General features: G+C 43.1%; 1 protein-coding gene across 2 annotated transcripts in view; it reads right to left on the reverse strand.

The window, feature by feature from the left end:
• KLHL29 (kelch like family member 29) overlaps positions 1 to 21958 on the reverse strand; it is a 409774-nt gene that overhangs the window by 42019 nt on the left and 345797 nt on the right. For both annotated transcript variants that reach the window (XM_075049045.1, XM_075049044.1), the window contains exons 7-8: positions 18142 to 18341; positions 11424 to 11683 (exon numbers count right to left, since the gene is read on the reverse strand). In XM_075049045.1, coding sequence (XP_074905146.1) covers positions 11424 to 11683; positions 18142 to 18341 — 460 coding nt within the window. The remainder of the gene's footprint in view (positions 1 to 11423; positions 11684 to 18141; positions 18342 to 21958) is intronic.

Here is a 21958-nt window from a genome sequence, read left to right on the forward strand (position 1 = left end):
GTCAAAGCAAGGATGTAACTGCCCATGGGGAGCTGAACCCCACGTACCTGCAGGGCCACGGCACCAGGGAGATGACCGTGGTCTTGGGCTGACTCCCAGCCCCCTGCTCACCAGCCTTCCTTCACACCACGGCCAGCAATTTTAGGTACAGCACAAAGAATTTAGGTCTGGCCATCCTGCAGTTGTTTGTGGATGAAAAAGAGAAGTGATGCAAAGGCATGGAAAAATGACAGCGCTCATCTTCTGGAAAAAATCCCATGTGAGCAGCGAGTCCGTGGCTCCTTGCTAATACCTCTGGCATGACACGGGGCTGAGTAGGGCTTGAGATCACTTCATCAGCTTCCAAACCAGAAAAGAAGACACTCCTCTCTTTTCCTTTGCTGAAATCTATTTCTAAGGCGCTTTCTAGGAGGTAAAACGGCTGCTCCCCTTCCCCAGAGTCACAAATGTCAGGCACTTGGCTGCAGATATCTTAATGTCATTAAATGGTACCTTGTAGGAGAGGGAGCAGTGGACATATGGCAGTGGGTGGCAAAGCTCTGATTTCAGGAAGTGCTTTTTTAAAGAAGGTTGGGGGCGTTTAACCTTACATGGGAGCCAAGATGAAACGTGGCATCGGGACATGGGAATAATGCAGATAGTGGGTATACTGGTGATGAGCCAGACAACCCCCATGGGGGAGGTTAATCCCCACTACAGGCTGCTCAGGAAGCAGTACAAGTCGTTAAAGGGCAGTTTAAATAAAGTTGTAAAATATATGAAGTGTGTAGTGGAGCCAGCACCTTCCCTCGGTGAGGTGGGACACACCAGAGCTGCCCTTGATGCTCATGAAGCAAGTCTGCACTGGATGCGGCCGTAACATGAAGCAATGCAAAACATAGGTGCAAACTGTGCCACTAAGTTAGGACATGGGGTTCGACAGGCACCATGATGTCCCAAAGTTGAGTGTGAATTAGCATTGGGAAGAGAGCTCCCCTCCGTCAGGGATGAACAATTCCCACAGGCCCGGCGGAGCGACCGCCTCCATCTCCTACCTTTCCCAGAATAAATGGGGCAGCGCCGCTGCCTGAGCACCGCGAGCTCTCCCTCTTGCTCGCCCACCTTGCTTTAATTAGGTAAGTGAGAAAATGTGATTCTGTTTCTCTCCTGGATTTTTTTCCCCCCCTCTTTCTCTCCTCTTTTGTCTGAGCTCGTGGCTTATTTTGAAAGGGAATAATAATTAGAACATGTTGCTCCCTTTCATCAGCTTGAAAGTTAATGTCACATATCAAAACCGATGTCACTTTTCAGTCTTACTCTTCCCTTTGCTCAAACAGCTAGAAAAAGCTGTCTCTGTGTATATGTGTGTGTGTGTTCATGACCGTGTGCAGTCACGACTTGGGCTCGTTGCTGATGGCATTAAGGGTACATATAATTGCAGTGTTTTTCACCAAGGGATTTGAAGAGTATGTACCATCGCAGTGCCTCTAGAAGACAGGAGAGGCTTTTATAAACTAACGGCTTTTCGCACCAGCTCTTTTAAGCACTATAGTCAAGGGTGAATTTCATTTAGCTTCACTGATTTAAGAATATTCAAGTGATTTAGGCAATCAGCAGCCTTTTTCTTTTGGATTCTCCCTTACGAAGGCTTCCTAGCTCTGTTAGCTATGATTGTACTAAATATCCTGTTACTATTATCCTTTTCATTTAAGACTGGAATAAGCACTGTAAAGCATTTCAACCTCCTTACCATCTGTTATTTGCTTTCTATTCTCTCTTGTCTTTCCGTTGTTCCTTATACAGCTATGAAATATCTACTGCACCTACTGATGTTACTGGTTTTTATTAAAACAGCAGAATACCTGAGCAGGGCACATTGCCAAATTCAGCAGACAACAACCTCAGGTCCCTGGAGTTGCGGTTTGTGCCTGTAACTCTGAGAATGTTTTCTTCTCGCTACTTGGCTGCAGGCACTGGCTGGACAAGTAGAAATATTTCTCAGGTCTTTGCTGGGAATCACTTATGACTACTCTATAACCTGCAGCACATGCCAGGGTGAAGCACAGAATATTAATGCCCCTTCTGGCCTAAAATTAGGAGTCATCAACTCATAAACATGGGAGACCGTGCCTCACCTCCTTGAAAATGGACATCATTATGCAAAAATCTAATGAATTTATTGTTTAAAATGCTAGGGAAGTTTTTGAACACCATCAGGACTGTTTTTTCAGGTGACGTGAACCTCAGCACAGCTCCTGTTGGATGAAGGGAGCTGCTCAGGTTTTGTGCCAGCAGAGGATCTAGTCCATAAATTCCTTGCTGAGTGGTGATGCCGCCAGATATCCCCACGGTGCCGTGCACAACCGGGGTGATTCTGCTGGACCCAGGGCACCGCTACCACGTGAGCAAAGGCTTTGTGGACACTGTGTCACTGGGGACACAGTAGAGTAACAACTTTTGAGAGATGCTGTCTGGCCTGCTTCAAGGCACCTATGTCACCGATACTGATTTCAGTGGCTGAACTGAAAGCAGGGTCTTCAGCCAGCCTGCAATCACAAGTGTGTTTCATAAAAAGCAGGGAAGGAAAAATCTTAGGAGGTCTCATCTTTCCTTAATTCCCTAAACATTTTGGGGGAGAGATTCAGCTCTAGATTCAGACACCTAAATAGGTACATACAAGCAAGTATTTACTTGTCAGCTGGACATGTGTAAACTCATGTTATAATTAATAGCGACTTAGTCAACACACTTAACACAGTCCCCAGAGCAATCTGATCTGAGAGGATGCATCACGCACCAGGGGAAGCAGAGAATATCAATGTCCCCTTCTGGCCTAAAACTGTGAGCCATCAGCTCCTGGGAAAGGGAGCGTGTTCATCAGACCATGCCTCAGACCATGCCACATTGAGATGTCTACAACCAGATGTCAACCCAAACTGGAGAGTGATTATTTCTCCCCTTTGGTGGCAATTTTCGCATCCATTTGCCCTGGGTGCTGTGCTCGGAAGGTCGCGATCATGCCATGACAAAGCCTAAATGTTATCATTGCATCAGCGTTGACTCAGAGGAATATATGATCAACATGATCTGCCATACCTTGAAGTTGACCATTTCAAGCTTTTCCCTAATAATCTGTTCATACATAAGTTACTCCCATCTCTGTAGGCAGGCCAGAGCTTGAGCAAACTAGATTACAAAACAGTTGAATGTGGTTCTTTTTGTTCCTGGCTGGTAGTTTGGACATTTACTTTGCTAAACTTCTTGTGACATTTCTTTTCCTACTAATTATATCGGTATTATGAACACTTGCTTGCAAGTGGGCTTTGTTCTGGTATCTTCTAAGTCTCAGTTACAAAACCCTCTTCAGTATCACATTAAAAATAATCTTTTTATTCTCAAATCTCTAATCCAGTAAAATCCTCACAGGTATTCTCCAAAAGGAGTCTCAGTTTGCTCCTGCATAGACTTGGGCTACAACAGTATATAGTTAGTTTTAAAAGGAAATATGTTTACTGCTACAGAGTCAAATTTCCTGCTCCTTAAACGCTACACTGGAAAGCTCTGAAGATTTTTAACATTTTTGAAGTAATGCCCAGAGAGGTTAAAATAATGTTTCCCTTATGCCTTATAATTCATCTGTCTCTCTAGTTTACTGTTCTCCTACAAAGGACCCTTTGTGCTATCTGCCTAAAGAAACAGGCTTCAGCTAGAAATACAAATACGGAAGTTAGATTACCCACATTTCGATAGGATTTTGCTCCAATAAACTGCTGTTTCAGCTCTTTATGCATAATTCCAATGGAGTTTTTAAAAACATTATGAAGTAAGAATATATTCGATCCATCTGAGAGCTACGAAGGAGATTTATGTCGTCTTACATAAATCCTGGGTTCAGACTCACCCCATGTCTCGCAGCGGCCCGATCTGAGAGCTGCAGCAAGGACCTCCTCAGACGAAGGAAGCCATCAGGAACAGATCTGAAGCAGAATCAGTTCCCCACTGCATAATACTCCTTCAAATGACGAGAGGGCATTCTAATTAAAAAAGACCACCCAAACGCCCTAAACAGGCAGATGCTAGCCTTTGACGTGTACCCTGCAGCCACATAACGCGTCGCCCAGAGGGCTGTGCCAACGGTGGCAGCTGGGGATGTGGTGTGGTGGCCACGCAAGAAGGTGCACTGGAGCGGTGACGTGAGCGGTCCCTCCCCGCAACCACCTCCAGCCCAGCCCAGGCTTTCCCAGCAGATTACCCAACCTGGTATTCAAAATATTGTTGGCTCCACATTTCCAAGTGCAAGCTCAGCGGGGAACTGGCTGGTTTGGGAAAGCCAAAGCTGTTGGTGCATTGCTCTGCCATTCTCAGAAATATGCCTTTTTTTGGCTAGATTTTCACGGTGCTGCCCTGCTACTTGGTAATGAGGGTACTTGCTTTGATACATCTAACCCCTGGGTATTACAAAGACATTCTGTGTTTCCAGTAACCTCCTGCACATTCCTACGCCCAAGGTTACATCCAAGCCCAACCTAAGCTCCTTGGTGCGCTCAGTGTATTTATTAATCACCCGTATTGACTTCTTGGAATTGCAATGCTGCCTTCAGATTAAACCAAAAGGCTTGGTAGCATGTCAGCTGACAGCCTCATAATATCATGAGATAAACTTGTGGCAGAAAATCTGGTTTGCAGGTGCTGGGTTCAGCCAGTGACTCGGTGGCAGGATGCCATGTGCATAAATCTCATGCCTAGCAAGAAGGAAAGAGCAGCCCCTCCGTCTTCCTGAAATAAGGTTTCAACGTGACATCTTTATGGCAGCACAGCTGACTAAACACTGTAATGTCATCAGCGCCATGTAAAGCAAACTGCTGTCCTCTTCTCCGAACTGTTTGCAAAGCAGCTCACGGGTAGGTATTTCTAGCAGTAATATGATGAGAGTTTTTTAAATATGCAGGAAGATAAATCATTGATCCATCATACTTGATTTATCTAATATTAAGGCTTAAAGAACTTCGCTCTTACCATGTAATCTCTAGCTTGCTGACTGAACTCTATCAAATAAACCCCCTAAGTTCCCCCTAAGGTTACTACAGAGGTGAGTGGCATTTCTTTTGTTTACAGGCAGTCGCCTATTCAAACACTCGTACGCACACAGATGCACCACAAAAGCATGCTGCCAACAACAAAATGGCTGAAGCTTCTAACATGCTTCATAGAACCAAGTAAACTCCTGATACATCTATCCCTACAACATACTGACACATGAATCCATGTGCAATAATTCTCCAAAATGCTTCTTGCCTATGGTGTAAAATGATTTTGGTTCTGGATGTCAGTCCTGAGTGCTGGGGCCACGTGCAGCACAAGGCAACTCAAGTGAACACGCATGAGGAGCTACTGGCAGATGTGTGTCTTTATAAGGCTGTTGCTTCAGTAACAGCAGAGAAATATTTTGTAAAAAATAGGAAAATGTGTTGGAAAAGCCACAAATTAGGAGACTGAGAAGACTGGGAGACAAGGGATCTCCTCAAACCAATTAAAACTTCAGAGAAATAATTCAGTAGATTTTCAGTCAAGGGTATCCCTTTAAAAAAATGTAAAAGTTTAGTAGGGAGGGAATTTAAGGAACTGCTAATGTCACCTGCATCCTCTTTTTTTTAATTTAATGCAGTTTCTTCCTCAATATATAGCTAAGGGCATGTTCCTGCACTGATTCTGTTCCTGTTGCTGCCTTTTCTTCTCCCTTTCTAAGCCTGTACAGGCTCTGAGTGTGTCTCAAAAGCCTCATTTAAATCTGTGCTCTTTGAGCAGCCCGTCCCTGGGAAATCACAGGGGTTACTGCTCATCCCTTGCGTTTTTCACTTTCAGAGAAATTGGAGCTTCTTGCACTTTCATTATGGCATCTTTTTGAATTTTTCTGCTCTTCCCACAAATGGATTTCAAAGCATCAGGGTAGTCTGGGCTTTTCAAAGAAGCCTAATTGAACAGTAATAGAGTGTTAGTGCCTAATTCACTTAGGCTCCCTTGGAAGTTCCTTTTCGTACTTACTCCAACACTGCCTTCCTGAAGCTTAATGCCCTTAAGTACATTGGCTGATCAATTAATTTCCCATTAAAATGAACTTCAGTAATTTGTACATGCTGGTATTTGGTATCAGCTTCTGAATGTATCATTACCTCCTTGTCACTGCAGAGCAGAGTTGGAATTGTGCTTGTTCCCTGTCAGATTCTCCATTTTCTTGGAGCAAGCCGCTCTTCTGCATAACTTTGAAGACTCTTTAAAATGTGCCTGAAAAATTACGCTACCATCTCAACAGCCTAACCGCAGACCAGGGACCTTCCATCTGGTCTCTCATGGTTATCAACCCCTCCTCCTCTGTAGGATCTTGCCTCTGAACTGCCATTATCTGTCACTGCCAATATATAGCCCATAGGCATTTGTAGCATTTTTGACATAAATCCTCTTTTCCTTCTCTCCATCACCTTTCCTTACCCTCACTGACAGATACAGGGCTTTCAGGTGGGCTTTGTGTTTGCTTAGACTAATTTGCCAAGTCTCAAATTCATCCCAGTGGTCCTTACTGTTGTTATACCCCTTGCATCCTTCCAGGCAACTCCTCTCCTTGGGGCTTCAAAAACTCATAGACATTTATCCCTCTTTAGCTGTCATTAGGCCAAGTCATGCATATTCACATCTTTTAATCTTTTTTTTCTCACATCAGTTCCTTCAGTCTTTTAATCATTTGTGTTGCTCTTTAAATTACCTCCAATTTGTCTACGCATCTCTGGTTCTCAGGCACCATGAAGATGCTGCTTAGACAAATCTGCCTCTGAGGACATGAGTTCATAGAAGGCTTGTTAATGCCTTTACAGTGGAGATGTTTCATTTTGCTGCTGGACATCATGATTTTAAACAGGGTTTGAAAAAAGGGCATGCGATTATATCCTTGCAAAGTGCAACAAAAGGTGACTGCCATTCAGCTGAGCCTCTCATGTGTCACTCATAGCTGCAGTACCCGCCTCTCTTCCAGCATTACTCTGGGCAACTTGTTGAAAAGTTTGTCCTCTCCTCACTTCTTGTACCTTCTCAGGGTGAGAGGGAAGCTTCATGCAACTGGGAGTCTTGTTTTCCCAGGCTTTCTGTTATTAATAAACATGTTACTATGTTTTTTGTGTCAGAGAAAACAGATACAACTTTGGGCTTGGACCAGAAGGTGGGAAAGTTTCCAATGAGCTTTGGTATGTCTGTGCTCTGGGCAGGCAGCAAATTGCTGCACACCCAGCAACTTCCCATCTTCCACATCCAGCGCCGATGCTGGGCATGACTGCAGCTCTGCGCAGCAATGGCAATCGTTAGTACCAGCACACAATATGGGTCGTTATCCACCGAATCCTCCCAACAGCCCACATGGGAGGCATCACTTCCCTCCAGCTTATAGTGTAAGAAATGGGGGCAAAAAGGTGAAACAACCTGCCCAAGGCCACGCAGAGAGCTGGGGGATGAGCTCAGGTGAAGTCTACTTGGGGCCTGGCAGAAATCTTAGCTTGTTCAGACGGCTCAGACGGTCCTGGTTTCCAGACAGTAAAGCCTCCATTATACAATATATTTTTTGCATGAGTTCGCCAGAGTTGTAATAAGCTTATCAAGAGGATAACTGTTAGGATAAACCCTACAATCTTGTCCATCAGTCAGGAAGAGAAATAAATAGAAAAAAACAGTAGATTCACATTTCCAGATGTGTCAGTCGGCTGCCCGTTTTCCACTCAGTGACAAGCAATCAAGAGGACTCCTACAACCAGTGCTCTGCGGCCGCTGGTACAGGAATTACCTACCTAGTCCAGACCTCACATCACAGGTTGCTTCTTTTGGTTAGACCAATTTTATGTGACTGCACTACCAGCACCACTAAAATAGCTCCATAAACATTACCATATGAGCTGGTGCGGTGCTCCAACGCACTGGATATGGTTATTTACCAAATCCTAGCTTAAGACATATGTCATTATCTGAACTGCCTTTCTGTCTTATGTAGATGGATCAGTAACCTTTAAAGCACTGTTATTCCCTCTTTGTAACAAGGCTCAGATGCTGTTTTTTGTAATGCCACAGAACACTTCTATAAGCACCGTTAAGACTTTGTATGAGCACAATTTGCAAAATTAAAAGTCAGCCAGAGCACAGCTTTTCAACTTGCCTTGCAAGGAAATCATGGTTTCTTCCCTGCCACTGCCCTCCGGCCTGGTGGGGAAAGAATTAACAAAAGCAGAAACAATTAGAAGAAGAGCTTTTAAAAGGCAGAGAAGAGCAGGAAGACAGCAAACTCAATGCCCTTCTAGGAGAAGGGGAGGGTCCATTGAAAATCTCCTTCCAGAGGCTCTTTGAAAGGGATCCAGACAGAGGAGGAGGCAGTGATGGCTAAGTTGTTGTAAGAGTGCAGCACAAGGAGCTGCGGTGTGGGGAACACAAGTGGTGAGATTTACTGTCCCCTGGTGTGAGCTTGCACTCCAGGGTGACACAAAGCCATTAAAGCTTTTTTGGGGGAGCCCCTGCCAGGCTTAGCCAGGGAAGATGGACACGCAGGTGAGATGAAGAGCACAGACCTTTCCCTGTTTGTGCCAGACACCCACCTTTGGGAGAATCACCAGTTCAGTGCTTGGAAGGAGCTGCCAAAGGGGCATTTTAATCACCTGCCATTGGAGCTATTGAAAATAAAAATGTGATGACAGAGCCTGGCTTGTCAGGCAAAGGGAGATGGGGAGAGGGGAGATACGAAAAGTGCAGGCCCTGGAAATCCAGGCCTTGAAAGATTTAATTGCCAGGACTGCCTTTGGGAAAGAGAAATAAAACCAGACCAGTCACCTGAGGAGTGAGTAGAGCAGAAGTGATGTCTTGGGGCTGTTGCAATTCACGGCTAAAACCTCTCCAGCAACCCTCCCAACTCATCCTACCAGCTGAGCGCAAAAGCAACAATCCTGTTGCTGCACTGGTGTCCTCCACATGCTGGCTCCTCATCCCAAAGAGTCTAAAGATTGCTGAATGAATCCATCTCACCAAACTGTGAATAAAGTCAAAATATCCATGTGTAGCTCCTGCAGGAAGGTCCACCCCACGTTCGGTATTACCATGGTCGCCCAGTTCTGCAAAGCTCTGAGAAGCCCGTGCATCTCATGGGAGCTTGGGCAGTTCCTGGCATAGTGGGCCTTGCCGCACACCAAGCACAAATTTTCACTCATCATCTTTATCAGAAATGAGACTACTTAGGACTATCTTCCTTCCTATACACTGTCAGAGCTATTTGTTCCTGGGCTCTGAAAATGCAGAAGTCATTATTGTAAAGATGGTACTTTTCATGGTAAGTATGAGTACTTACTTTTAGAAAATAAGTACCTATTTAACTAAGAGCTTTATAATAGATCAAGCAGTGCACAGAGCACAAAAAAAGTGAGAGCTACGATTCAAAGAAACTAATGGTAGGATTGGGCATGAAAATAGTTATCTGCTTAGTATCTTTAATATTAATTTATTCAAGACCCTCATCTCTGGATAAATTCAAATTAAAAATTAAAAGCCCTTGTAAAGTAATGCATGAAACCAAAGCACCACAGAGAAGTTTGGAGAAGCAAATAAAACTGTCATCATAAACTACAAAGGCACTGCAGAACCAGAGCAGTAGGGAAGGAAACTTGGAAATAACGCCCCCCCCCCAGAAAACCAACCCAACCGCAACATGAAAGAAAGAGAGGAGGAGACGGCAGTGGCAGCAGCGAGAGGGGAGCAAGAAAAACCACCGCTTAAAAAAATAAATTCGTAACATCACCGCAGCAGGGCGCCGAAGGAAATATTTAAACCAGCAATTTTGAAAAGGTAACCCAGACTGACTGGTGAGTGACACCTTCTGTTTGCACCAGGCAAACAGGCTCCTGCCGCAGGGCTCCTGTACTGCAGCCCCTGGGAATAATCCCTGAAGTTGCATTAGATTCAGAGGTCAGAGCTGCACAGAGCTGACTGCTGTCATCAAACTTTAAGCAAGCAGGGAAATACTCTGTAAAACAATGTGTTTTTCAAGGCCAGCGAGAGCCAAAAAGGGGCCCATTTCAATAAAACAATGATACGGTGTAAATGTTTTAGGCAATAATAATACTGGGCAATGCTAAATGGCATCGCTGGCACATGGTGGAGGTGGTCAGAGCGAGCAGAGGGTCCCCAGCACAGGCTTGCCCTGCCGAGCTACGTCACTTGCACAGGGCAGGAAGAGTTTGGAGAAAGGCCCTGGGGGCTGCAGGCTGGAAGCAGCACAGGCAGCAAGGTTTGGCCTGGCATGGAGTACCCCACTGTCCTTAATGCCCTTATCCTCATCCAGCAGCCCAGTGAGGTCAGGAAATGCTATTTCTCCCACTTTCCAGGTGAGGGGCAGAGGTGCAGCTGCTCTGGATCACATCCAATGACACATTTAATATCCCATTGCGCATTTAGGCGCTTGAATTCCCATTTAAATCAAGCAGGTACAGCCTTTCATCATGTGGGATGGCATCAACAATGTGTGGCCAAGTGTTTTCCTAAGTAGTGGTCTGGTCCAAAAGCAACTGGACTGTCCTCCTTAAACTAGCCAAAATTGTGAGTGGGGATCAACAGAAGCAACTTTGACCTCCAAAGGAGGGGAAAGGGGGAAAATAACCTTTCCCTTCTGGGGGCTGTGGGGAGAACTGACCTCCAAAAGCAGAGATTTGGGGTTCAGACCACCACAATTCACTACTCACAAAAGCCAACTTGCAAGGCTGCACTGAAGGCAAGTGGCAGGTTTTTAAATATCACCAGGGACTTCTTCTGGTCCCGAGGACAATCATCAGCCTCCAAACAGTCATTGCTTCTAGCATTTATCTGGAGACAGTGCTAAGCAAAGTAATACACTTAGTTTCTTGAGTCAAGAGCAGACAGCATAGCTCAGATGGTTGAGGAAAGGCTAACTCTAATAAATATACAATACCCAAAGGGTTATCTAAGCAGCCAATAAAGATACAGAATCTTTTTTTTTTTATGTACTGAAGTTACACTCATTCAGTGTGTGGCATGAAAAGAAATACAGATTTTCTGACAGATTTTTATTTCCCACTGTTACTAAAATGCATCCTCTTCTTAAAGCAGCAGCTCACACAACTAATCCTTCCTGATTTATCTCTGACCGAGCCTGCAGCCAACAACTCGAGGCCCTAGCTTTGTATCATGCTTGTCACAAACAAGATTCTGACTCTAAATGATCAGATATGGGATTCAGATTTTGAAATTACATACATTTTGTGCATAGCCTTCATTCCCTTTCTCTTTTTTTTATCTGAACTGCCCATCCCATCTCCTACGCATCCTCATGTTTAAAATTGCACTGGGATGGTTTCTATTTTAAAAGAGGCATTCATGGGAACGGAGCAGAGTGAGGCTGCTGAGATTATTTTTACCTGAGCTCTGATTGCAGCGTCCTTCTTAATCCACTTTATCACTGTTTCATACACCAGCTCCTCTGCTTTGGTGTTCAGGCTGTCATTGGACATGTAGGAAATGAAGTCGTCTTTTGAGATATTAAGGATCTCTTCTTGGTTTGCCACCTCTGGGAAAATCTGCAGGGCATATGCTTTGGCCATGTTGTATAGTTCAGTGCACTGCATGGCTTCAGCCATGGCTAATATTCCTAAGCAGTTGCTAGCAGTCAGCTGTTTTTCTAAAAGGACAATAATAAAAAAAAAAAAAAGGCAAGTGAGTATTGTTAAAAGCAAGATTCACATTTCTACTGAGATCATGAAAAAACCAAGAACCACGGACAAACCTCGAACCCTAATTAATTTCAGGGAGTTAATTAGAAGCAGCACCCTGGGTTACTTTAGGATTAGGGTTTAAAGGACAAAAATCAAAGTCTGTCTAACAACTGAGCTGGGGATGGGGAGAGAAAGGCACTGAGTTTGCTTTTTGTGTAAGCCTTCACAAGGCACTGGGGAAACCTACTGACATAATAGTATCTGGGGCTTCCCAAGGGACGGGAACCCAGCCAAAAGACTGCTGCTATTTCTACCGCCTACAATGTTGCTTTAAGAAACGGCAAAGATGTAAACGCCAGTGCAGACACTTAAGAATAAATGCAAACAGCACTAAGGACATTTTTGAGGATGCTGCAGTCGCTTTATGATAATTTTTGCCCTGTTCAGCTACTAAGCTACTTCAAATAAAAAAAAAAATCCTGCCCCCCCCCCCTTTTTTTTTCAAAGGAACTTTGTTCCTGCTGAATGTGATGACATCCCTTATGCAAAACACAGATTATACTAACGCCTTCTGTTAAATGTTGTGTAGTGGGTTTCAAAGAAAATCATGCACAGAGGAGACAGCATTATCTCCTACCCAGCAAACAGAAGTAACAGCACAGTGTGTAGCTTTGCGTTAAAAGTGTGCTACACCATACATTTGACTGTACTGTTTTCCTTTTCAGCTATTCTGAAGAAAAACCCACCAATTTCAGACATTTATAAGAGGAACTCTCAGATTCTTCTCAGCTTTTGTTAACGAAGCCACTACTAATAGGCAAAATATATTCTTTTAAGATATAGCACCAAGAAAAGAAAGAGACAGACTGCAATAGACCACAAAAGCATCGGTACCAGTGGCAGGCTTCTCAGAGGAGAAGTATATCACATTTGGGCAGTGCCATATCCTAGTGCACCCTTTCAAAGCACTGGACAGGAATGTGCGATAGCCCCACATCTCTTCAAACAAACCCCCTGTTAGATTGCTTCTTTTGGAAATGCTTGGGGATTTTTCCCTACACCCAGCTTCTGTGTTCATCAGATTTTAAACCTGCACGCTATCGATACGTGGCTTTTATTAAAATGGGATTATGACCTACTTTTTTTTTTTTTTACCTGGCATGAGATTAGGAGTTTTGTGTTTTGTTTTGTTTTGTTTTTTTCTCTTTTTATTTTCTTTTACAGATCCAGCAATCTTGAAACTAAGTTATCTCATTTTGCATCAGTTGATTGTACTGACTGCAAGGAGCCCATTTCCTCAAGCAGACTGGAGCAGCGGCACTTTTTGCTGTCAGTAGATTTTGTCACTCAAAGACTACCCAGAGACAGGCTGCAAACTGATAGCTATGAATCACAAAGCTCCCAAAATTTCTTCTTTTCCCAAAAAACCCCTCCAAAACCTCTTCCAGGTTCCTTGGTTCTGTCTGTTGGCACAGGTTCATGTATACATACAGCTGCGGGTAAAATAATAATCTAACAGAGCCCCAAACTCTCATCATCGCTTGGCAAACTCTCAAGTCAGAGACAAATCTGACACTGCTCCACCTTATCCTCACAGGGTTTATAATAAAGGTAATAATGAAGTTTGACTCATTGAGCAGCCGTTTACTAGCACACGATGGAAGAGACTTGCAAGAATGAGTCTTTGCCTTCAAGGGACTGGGTCTGCCTCTATCAGGAGAGATTCCCATACCATCCCCAGCTAAGCCTGTGGTGTGGGGCAGAAAAAGCACTGGTCACGACTGGTTTCTTCTGATCTGGACAGTTTCTTCTACCTCTAACAATGCCGGGTGACTGATGCAGCCTCGTACACTGGTGTTCAAGCAGTTCCACCTTGTCCCTTTGAGCTTCGCTCCTTCCTCTTCCCCAAGAAACTGCTCGGTGGCAGACCCAAATGACGTTATCCTTGTCTGATTCAGCAAGTATCATAAGGCCATTTAGAGAGGGGTCCCAGGAAAAAGCACACTGGGGTACATTTGGGAGGTTGGTGACACACTTCTTTCCACTTCATCTCACTTTTGATGTGATAAGCACCACAGCAAGGTGGGCACAGTGATGTCTTTTTAAGATGAGGGCTGGCATGTAAACTAGAGGGATTCATTGCAGGTGAGCGAGACAGAGGTTGGGGCAACAGCTATAGGACGTATGGAAAATCTCTATCCTGTGAACAGAAAAAATGCACCCTCCATTTTTCACCTCTGACTCAAAATTTGGGGGTAAGATTGATCTCTCTTGACTCCAGCTGTCTATGGTGCAACTGAGCAATCACGTTAGTATCCCCGTACACTCATAAACAAACAATTCCAAGAAGCAATCTGGTAATATTTTGGATAACGACATCAGGATGAGCAGAACGGTGCCTTACCAATGCCTGTTACTCTTCACTGACTATAAAGGGAACCTACATGACTACTTAGTTATAGACTTCTGCTATATAATATAGCTCACCCCAAGCGATTGCAATCTGGGGGCACTTCTGGATGCCGACATGACAAAGATAGCTAAGCACCAGTTCTGCTCAATCTGCTCCTGACCCCTTTTCCTTTGGATGCCGACATGTTTACAATAATTGCTGGTTTTGTCACAGTGACACTGGACTTGTAACAACACATTTTTGGGGAGTTTCACCTCACCTTGTGTCCATTCGGAACATGACTGCTGACTAGTAAGCTATTCCCAATGCTCAAGGACAGTTCATAACAGGCTTATGAGTGGACCTTAAGGATATCAGATGTAATCTAGTAGGCTCTCAGTGGTCTGAGACAGTGCTGGATAGCATATTTGTTTCTATGTATGTCACAATATTGCAGATCAGCAGCTGGTATTCTCCACTTGTGTTAGAAATGATTTTGGAATGAGATCCTGTGCAAAGTCATCATGAGATAATCAGCCAGGCAGACTGCTAAGACTGCACTTCTGGGAGTGGGACATCTTGAGATAAAGTCAGAGATAGATGGTATGTAGGAAGGATTAGTCAGTGAGATTGCGGTAACAGTACGATGGAAGCTCAGTGGTTGATGTAAGCCCCCTCTGTGTGCATTAAGCACTGTATTTTCACTTAGAGATGCTTTCTAGATGATGACTTGGATATCACTAAAATTAGCATAAAACATGCATTTCCTCATCATACTCTGTGTACATTCTGATGGGGATCTTATTCCTCAGGTATTCCTACTAGTGTCAAAAGCATGTGAAGATGGGAGATAAGTGGAAGACTTCCAGATGTATTCGTCATCCGAAAGATTTCACTTCCCTGTGAGAGTGCTCCTCATTTCTTTCACCTCCAGATATGGTTGAAGCTTCAGTTTCTCCAGTGCTGGGCAGCATGGTTCTCCAGCTGGATGAACAAAATATTACCCACAATACTTTCTCTCGAATTCATAAGGACCATAAAGGTCTCTTCTTTCCTCACCTGCATATGCCTGTTCATGCAAGTCTCACCACTGGTCCATTGTTCAGTTTTTCTCATAGCTCCCTCTCATACTCTTTGCAAACTTTGTCTTTGTGCCTTTTGCCCAGGAGACTAAGAAAGTTCAGAGCTCCTGCTCTTTCCTTTTCTACTCCATGAATCTAACAGGTTCCAGCAACTTCTTTAGACTTAAGGAAGAATACTTTTATTTTAGCAGCAGCTGGCTGAAGTACAAGCTCAGAATGTGTTCACTCCTGTGATGGTGGTCCCTGCATCACGGACCCAAACGGTGATACTGATGAATCACCTGAAATCTGACTTGAGACATGACTGTAATGATAGTGTAAAACAAATATGAAGAAAAAAACAAAAAAGAAAAAACCCCTCAAGTCTTCAGCCATATGGATGGAGGAGATACCTATGATGTCCTGACCAGTTTGCAAACATTTGCCCAGTTATCATATGGTGCCTGCACAAACTTGTCAGCATTGTTGCATCAGTCAGCACAGAACTGTTGCAATTTCTCATGGTCTAGACAAAAGCAGAGGAGACAGCATGTGGGGGAGAGAGAGAACATGGCTATAATTAGCCCAGTGAAGCTGGTTAAGAAATCTCCCATTGAAATGAAACAATTTTCCTGACACATTTGCAGCATGTTTCCACCAGAAAGTGCAAGTAGATTTGGGGTGCCTCTCCCCAGTGCTGCTGAGAGGCCCAGGACAGAGACACAAGAGCTGCCTGGACATCAACCAGTTAGGACTCTGCTGGAGCTTCATGGCCAAAAAAAGATGACCTGAATTTCCCCTGAGATGGTGCTCTGACGTGCTGAACAGACCTATTAATTTGGAGCTTTTACTTCCTTGGGTCTCTTTGGACTTCCCTCCACTTCTCTCACTATTTAGACACGGCCACTGATGGGAAAGAATCACTGTTTATACTGGTAAATCCTCCAGAAACCCTGGAAAAAAACCTGTTTGTTGCCATATTTTTGCTTTGTGGGGAGCAGATGTGGCTGGGATGAAAGGAAAAAACACAGCCACAGAGAAGAAAAAATGCTTTTCCTTCAACTTTTTAGATGGCAAATGCTCTACTATCTCTGTAGAGCAATCCAGTCACAGCTATAAATAAAAATAAGCAATTACACTCCATGAATTTTCCAAATGAGAATACAAAATTCCAGCGACTCCCCATATATCACTGAACTTATAACCAACCTACTATTTCATACCATAACATGGTTCACTGAATTCAAATATTAACTATCGGAAAAGAGAAATCTCACATTGATTTAGTGAAATAAATGTATTTTGCTTTTCTGGCTGAATCTTTAGAGATAGCGTAACTTAAACATATCTGTTCCTGGAAAGGCCCTAAGATCTAATCACTTTAAAAGGTGATGAAGGGAAGCTGGGGGAAAGCAATACCAGAGCCAGAGCCCTCACTCAAGCTGCACAACCAACACAGCAGGATTGCAAAGCATAGACTTCATTTCCCCATTACCCACTTACTTGAGAACAGGCTTTTAAACAAGTGACATATAAAAAGCTGGAAAGAAGAGAATACAATACCACAGATTCTTTACTGATGCCTGCATTGTGCCAGACTAGTCACACCACTCATCTTGCCAGCAGGTCAGCTTAGCAGTGAAAATTAACACAGCAGTAAACTGGACTCATTTGAGTTTGTTTGTTTTTTTTTTTTTAATGACTGCAACATTTTCTAAACTCTCATCTTCCAGGCTCTGTAATTCTAGATGTCAATTTTAAATGAGAACTGGCCAAGAAGAACCTATAGTTCATGTGGGTTGAAGATATATTTGGGGTCCAGAGAGAACGACATCTTCCATACCAAGTTGAGGGAGCCTGAATAGAAACCAGATGTCCAAAAAAGATATTGGAACTTGAACATGGGAAGGAAGCCATATAAGATCAAGCTCACACTTTTTGTGTAAATAAGTTTGTGTTAATAATTTGTAAATTATTACTGTCTCATTAACTGATATTATAGCCACGTTAGTGAAGGAGTGGCATATGATACAGTCAGGAATTTAAACCAACATGTGTTTCATTTGAGCACCAGTTCTGGCTCCTCTTCTGCCATGACAGAAATGGGGCTGGATGGTTCCAGTTCAGACCAGTAGAGCTTAGTTAACTGAGCTGGCCACCTTGGATGGTTTTGAAATAGTCTATATTGGAAAACATACAGAAAATGCAAGGAGCAGCATGACATGATGCTCTGGACAGGAAGAATGGGCTTTTCATGTGGCCCTGAGAGGATGGCCAGAGGCAGTGGTGCTGATGTTGATCCGAACACCCTTGCTCGGGCAAATGCTCCCCGTGCACGCAGGGCACACCAGTTATCAAGGGAGAGCACAGCAGCCTTTCATTCCCATCCAGCATTTGTGATGACACATATCCATCACACCATAACTCTGTATGAAAGAACAAACCCTGTGAACATTCACCCTGGACTAGTTCAACCAGATCTTGTTTTCAAGAACATGGGACATGTGAAAGATTTTCTCATGGATGCAAGACAGTTGTAGATCCTGACTCCTCTGTGGGAGTCCACCTGCAACTCTTTCAGTGCTTGACCAAGCTGGCCTGGTGTAGCACCCAACATTTGCTGTTACAGTTATAAGCAACCTGTGCGTTACAGCCTGGTATCTGTGCAGTGATCAACCTCTGGGAAACAAAATGTCATCATACCAAGTATGAACCAAGATTCAAGAAAAAAGTCTATCCAAGATGTGAAAGCAGTTGCCACTCAAACAACAGGCTACACTTCTTTATATCATTTTCCACTGACCACCGTGTCAGCACTTTGAATTCAAATCTCAACCCAAATACTTTTTTTTTTTAAATTTTATTGTATTTTATCTTGGGTTTCCTAATTATCTTTTAAAACTTGTTAGAAGGAAGACTTGCAAACCTTAAAATGAGATCTTAAAACCTCACTAGATGGAGTGATTCTTACCTAGAAACGAAACGCAGACTTTACAGAAAGTATGAAACTGGAACTTGCTGGCAGCTTCCAGTAGGGTTTTTGCATTGGCTGAATCTATGATCAAAGAACCTGTATAAACAAACTCCAGGAGTAATTCCAGGACATCCGCAGTGAGGTTGGACATGGCCAATTCCAGCTTCTCCCCGCTTCTGCTACTGTCTCGTGGTGACCTGGTAACAGCAGACAATTAAATTATGGACATTACACCATCCCCATTTTGTTGGTATTTATTGATTAGTGAGGGCTAGAAAATCGCTTTGCACCTCATTATATTTCTCCATTATTTTTGTTTACGGAACTGAAGAATATGAATTTTAAAATAACTGAACTTAAAAACTTTAACTGGATCTGAAAGAGAAGAGTCTTAAAGCAAGTCTTACCAAAAATCTGTTTATTTCTACTCTGCATTTTCATGCAAAAACAGTTGCAAAAGAAAAGGAAAGGAAAGGAAAGAAAGAAAAAGAAAGATGAATGAGCCAACATTAATGAAAATGAGGAACAGGATTAGCTTTCAAAGGGAAACAATACATTTTAACATCTTGGTTAACATCTCATCTTCTGTGCATAATGTAACTGTTAAGGAAAAAACACTCTCCAATTTCAAGAGAAAAGGTCATCTACTTTTTCAGGAATCCAGCACTGGAATAATTTTAAATGTCATGTGCATTTAAGGATACATTTAAAGACCTTTTCATAAATAATAATAATAATAAATATTAATTTGTTTAGCTTGAACTTCTCAGCATGTTATATTAAAGTATAGATATGACAGATATGCTATGCATATACAGACAGTCATATAAAAAAAAATATATATGCTTATTCTAAAAATCTATTGTTCCCTTTTAGGCACTAAAAAAAGGAAGCCCTTCATGGCAATTGCTTTGAAAACTGAATACAAGACAAGATAGACAGACAAAATGGTTAGAGCAAAGAAGGGAGAGGGGGGAAAACAACAACCAGCTCTGCCACAGGAAGCCAGCAGCCATCCTCTAGGAGTTTCATGACTGTGGCCTACGGTTTTTCCTGCATGAAGTGCTGAACAATTTGGGGATCAAAGTATCTCCTGCATTTGAAGTGTGGATTAGCGCTTGTGAAATTATTGGACAAAAAGAAAATTATACTGAATTAAAGTAAGGGCCCAGTTCTTAATGCATGGTTGGCTGATGTGTCTGCAACACTAAAGACAGGTTACACCTGAAAGACAAAAGTGATGATAAATTTGGTAACATCAAGGAGGGGAGGGGAAATCTGTTGGAGTAAGAAAATAAACTCTTTTAATGGTTAGGACCATCCAGCACCTTCTCAAAGAAACATGAACTTCTCCTAGTCACTGAACAGTCAACGTCTGCTCGCTCCAATTCTGCTAGAGTACTTGCAAAAGCCATTGCACGATTGACACAAAACCGGCATACGATGCTGCGTGACTTATATGGACTGGCCAAAGCATCACTACTCACAGGCAATGCCAGCTTTAAGCATGAGCAAGAGCACTACCAACCTTTTGGATTCACAAAGCTGCCTAGAAAGGTGATGGTCAGACCTCTACTACCATAACGGAGGAAAAATAAACAACATACGAGGTTCAGTTTTCTTCCCTCATGACACCCCACCCCACCCACCCCAATAACCCCTAAAATCATTTGGGGAAATGCTTAAAACTTGCAGTGGATGCTTTGTCACTGGTCTTCCATTAACTAGCCCTGTTCAAATCAAGGGCACAGCTTTAATTCATACAAGTCTTTGCAGGATCAAAGTTTTGAAGAGTTTTCATTTTTCCACTAAATATTTAGATGGTGTCTATTACCACAGTGGAGGAGCAGCTAGCAGTCCTTAATTTCATATGCTTCTCTAAGGTAGTGAACAACGGTTACTCCCATTCACAAAAGGAAACAGGCACAAGGAGACAAAATCACTTGCCTATGATCATAGAGAAAGTCAGGGGCAAAGCAAGGAATTAAACCCCATTTTTTAATTCTAAATATTGGACTATCCCTTTGCATGGGAATACAGATGGGTTACATCCTATTCCACAAGCAGATTGGTAAGAATACATACTGATCACGATACCTGTGGTACCCCTACATGCACAGATGTGTACGCTACCCTGAATCCTTATGCTTTATCACATCACAATATTCTTTCTGAACTCTTGCATATGGATTCAATTTTGCACTCAAGGCAGAAAACCTCAGATGTCAAAATAGAAGAGCTGCCATTTCCTAGATCCTCAAGAGGATGTCACAAAATGTTATATTTTTTCTTTCTCGCGCTCACATACCAATAACATGCCTCATATCTGATTTATCTCCAGTTGTGCACACATCCGGTGCTGCACCGTGGGCTATCAAAATGCCTCCTGATACCAATGTAATTCTTGCTGAATTGTTTCCAGAAGCGGTTTGTACCTGAGAGCGAGTTCATATTCACGTGGGCTGGTTAATAAGGACATTGCCTAAAATTTAAGTGAGATTTGGAGGTACCCAGCAAGCGACAGAATTGGGCTCTTTGCACTGTGGGAAGCCCCATCGTAAGCAATTATTTATTTAATGCCACTAATTGCACTGTGCTGGCGATGGCTACGGGAATGACTGTGAATGACCCATCGGGAATCGCATGCTCTCACCCAGCACGGAGACCAGGAGGCACAAAGGAAAGGATGATGTGACACCAATGTCAGCGTAGACACATACCCATGTTAGCAACAACTGCAAGCTGCTATTTTTCAGAATAATTAAGTAATAATCTCTTTTACTTTGTAATACACCACGCAATAAACTGCTGCTGCAATTGATTAAATGCCAAAGAAAAGCTAAGGTGTTTAATCAATCACCAGAGCCACTTACGGCAAGTATAATACAAAGCTACAGAGATTATTGATATTACACAATGAGCCAGAAATGGGAAAGAAAATTATCCCTATTCCTTCCTCTGCGATGCCTTGAATGTGTTGTGCTGCTTTGCTTGCTCTTTCTAAGCAACGAGCACTTCAGCTCCACGTTTAGCTGGACCAAATAGTGAGCGCAGGCTTGGTTCAGCCTGCACAGGGAAATCACAGCTACTGTGGTTTCCATGCTAGGGATCTCGCTTGGTATGGGCTGGAGACTGGACAGGGAATTGGTTGAAGCACTTCCTAATGGATCAAAAATGAGCGTTTGAAGGAAGAGAAGAAAAGAATGTGGGGAAGCAGACTGATGTGACTGAAGTAGGAAATTCCATAGATTTCTTCTCGGAATGATTTCAGTGAATCAGGTTGTGGCATTCCCCTCCAAGCATGACTAAAGCTTTCTGTGTTCCTTGTTTTCACACGTATTAGAATATCAATATGCTCTGTGTGGCTATACTTCATCTATTTGCAATGGAGCCTTCTCTCAGCTGCTCTAGAGGAACTGCAATGAAGTGGCTAAAGCTGTATTACAAAAATAGAAATTAGTCCTGTAAATGCATATGCAGTGCATTGGGGAAAATCTGTATGGATGTATACAGCTGTGCCCCAAATATCTCATCCTGTATCACATCAGGAAGAGTTTTGTCAGTGGCATCAGTAGATGCAAACATTTAGAAAAGTCTGCTCTCAGAAAAGCACTGACTTCTTGCCTTAAGAGCTGGGAAAAGACACAGCTCTATCTGGTACGTACACTCTTGTTCACCCACTCCTGGCACAAACAGGGGGTATTCTGGGGCTGGAGCGCCTGCCTGCTTCGTGTTTCAGTCTCACTTGAAGCCAGGCAATGTACACTTATTGTCCGTGGACATCATTAAATGTGGCACATTCTGCTATTTGCCC

The sequence above is a fragment of the Buteo buteo genome, chromosome 17, assembly GCF_964188355.1.
Source record: "Buteo buteo chromosome 17, bButBut1.hap1.1, whole genome shotgun sequence".
NCBI classification, from domain to species: Eukaryota; Metazoa; Chordata; class Aves; order Accipitriformes; family Accipitridae; genus Buteo; species Buteo buteo.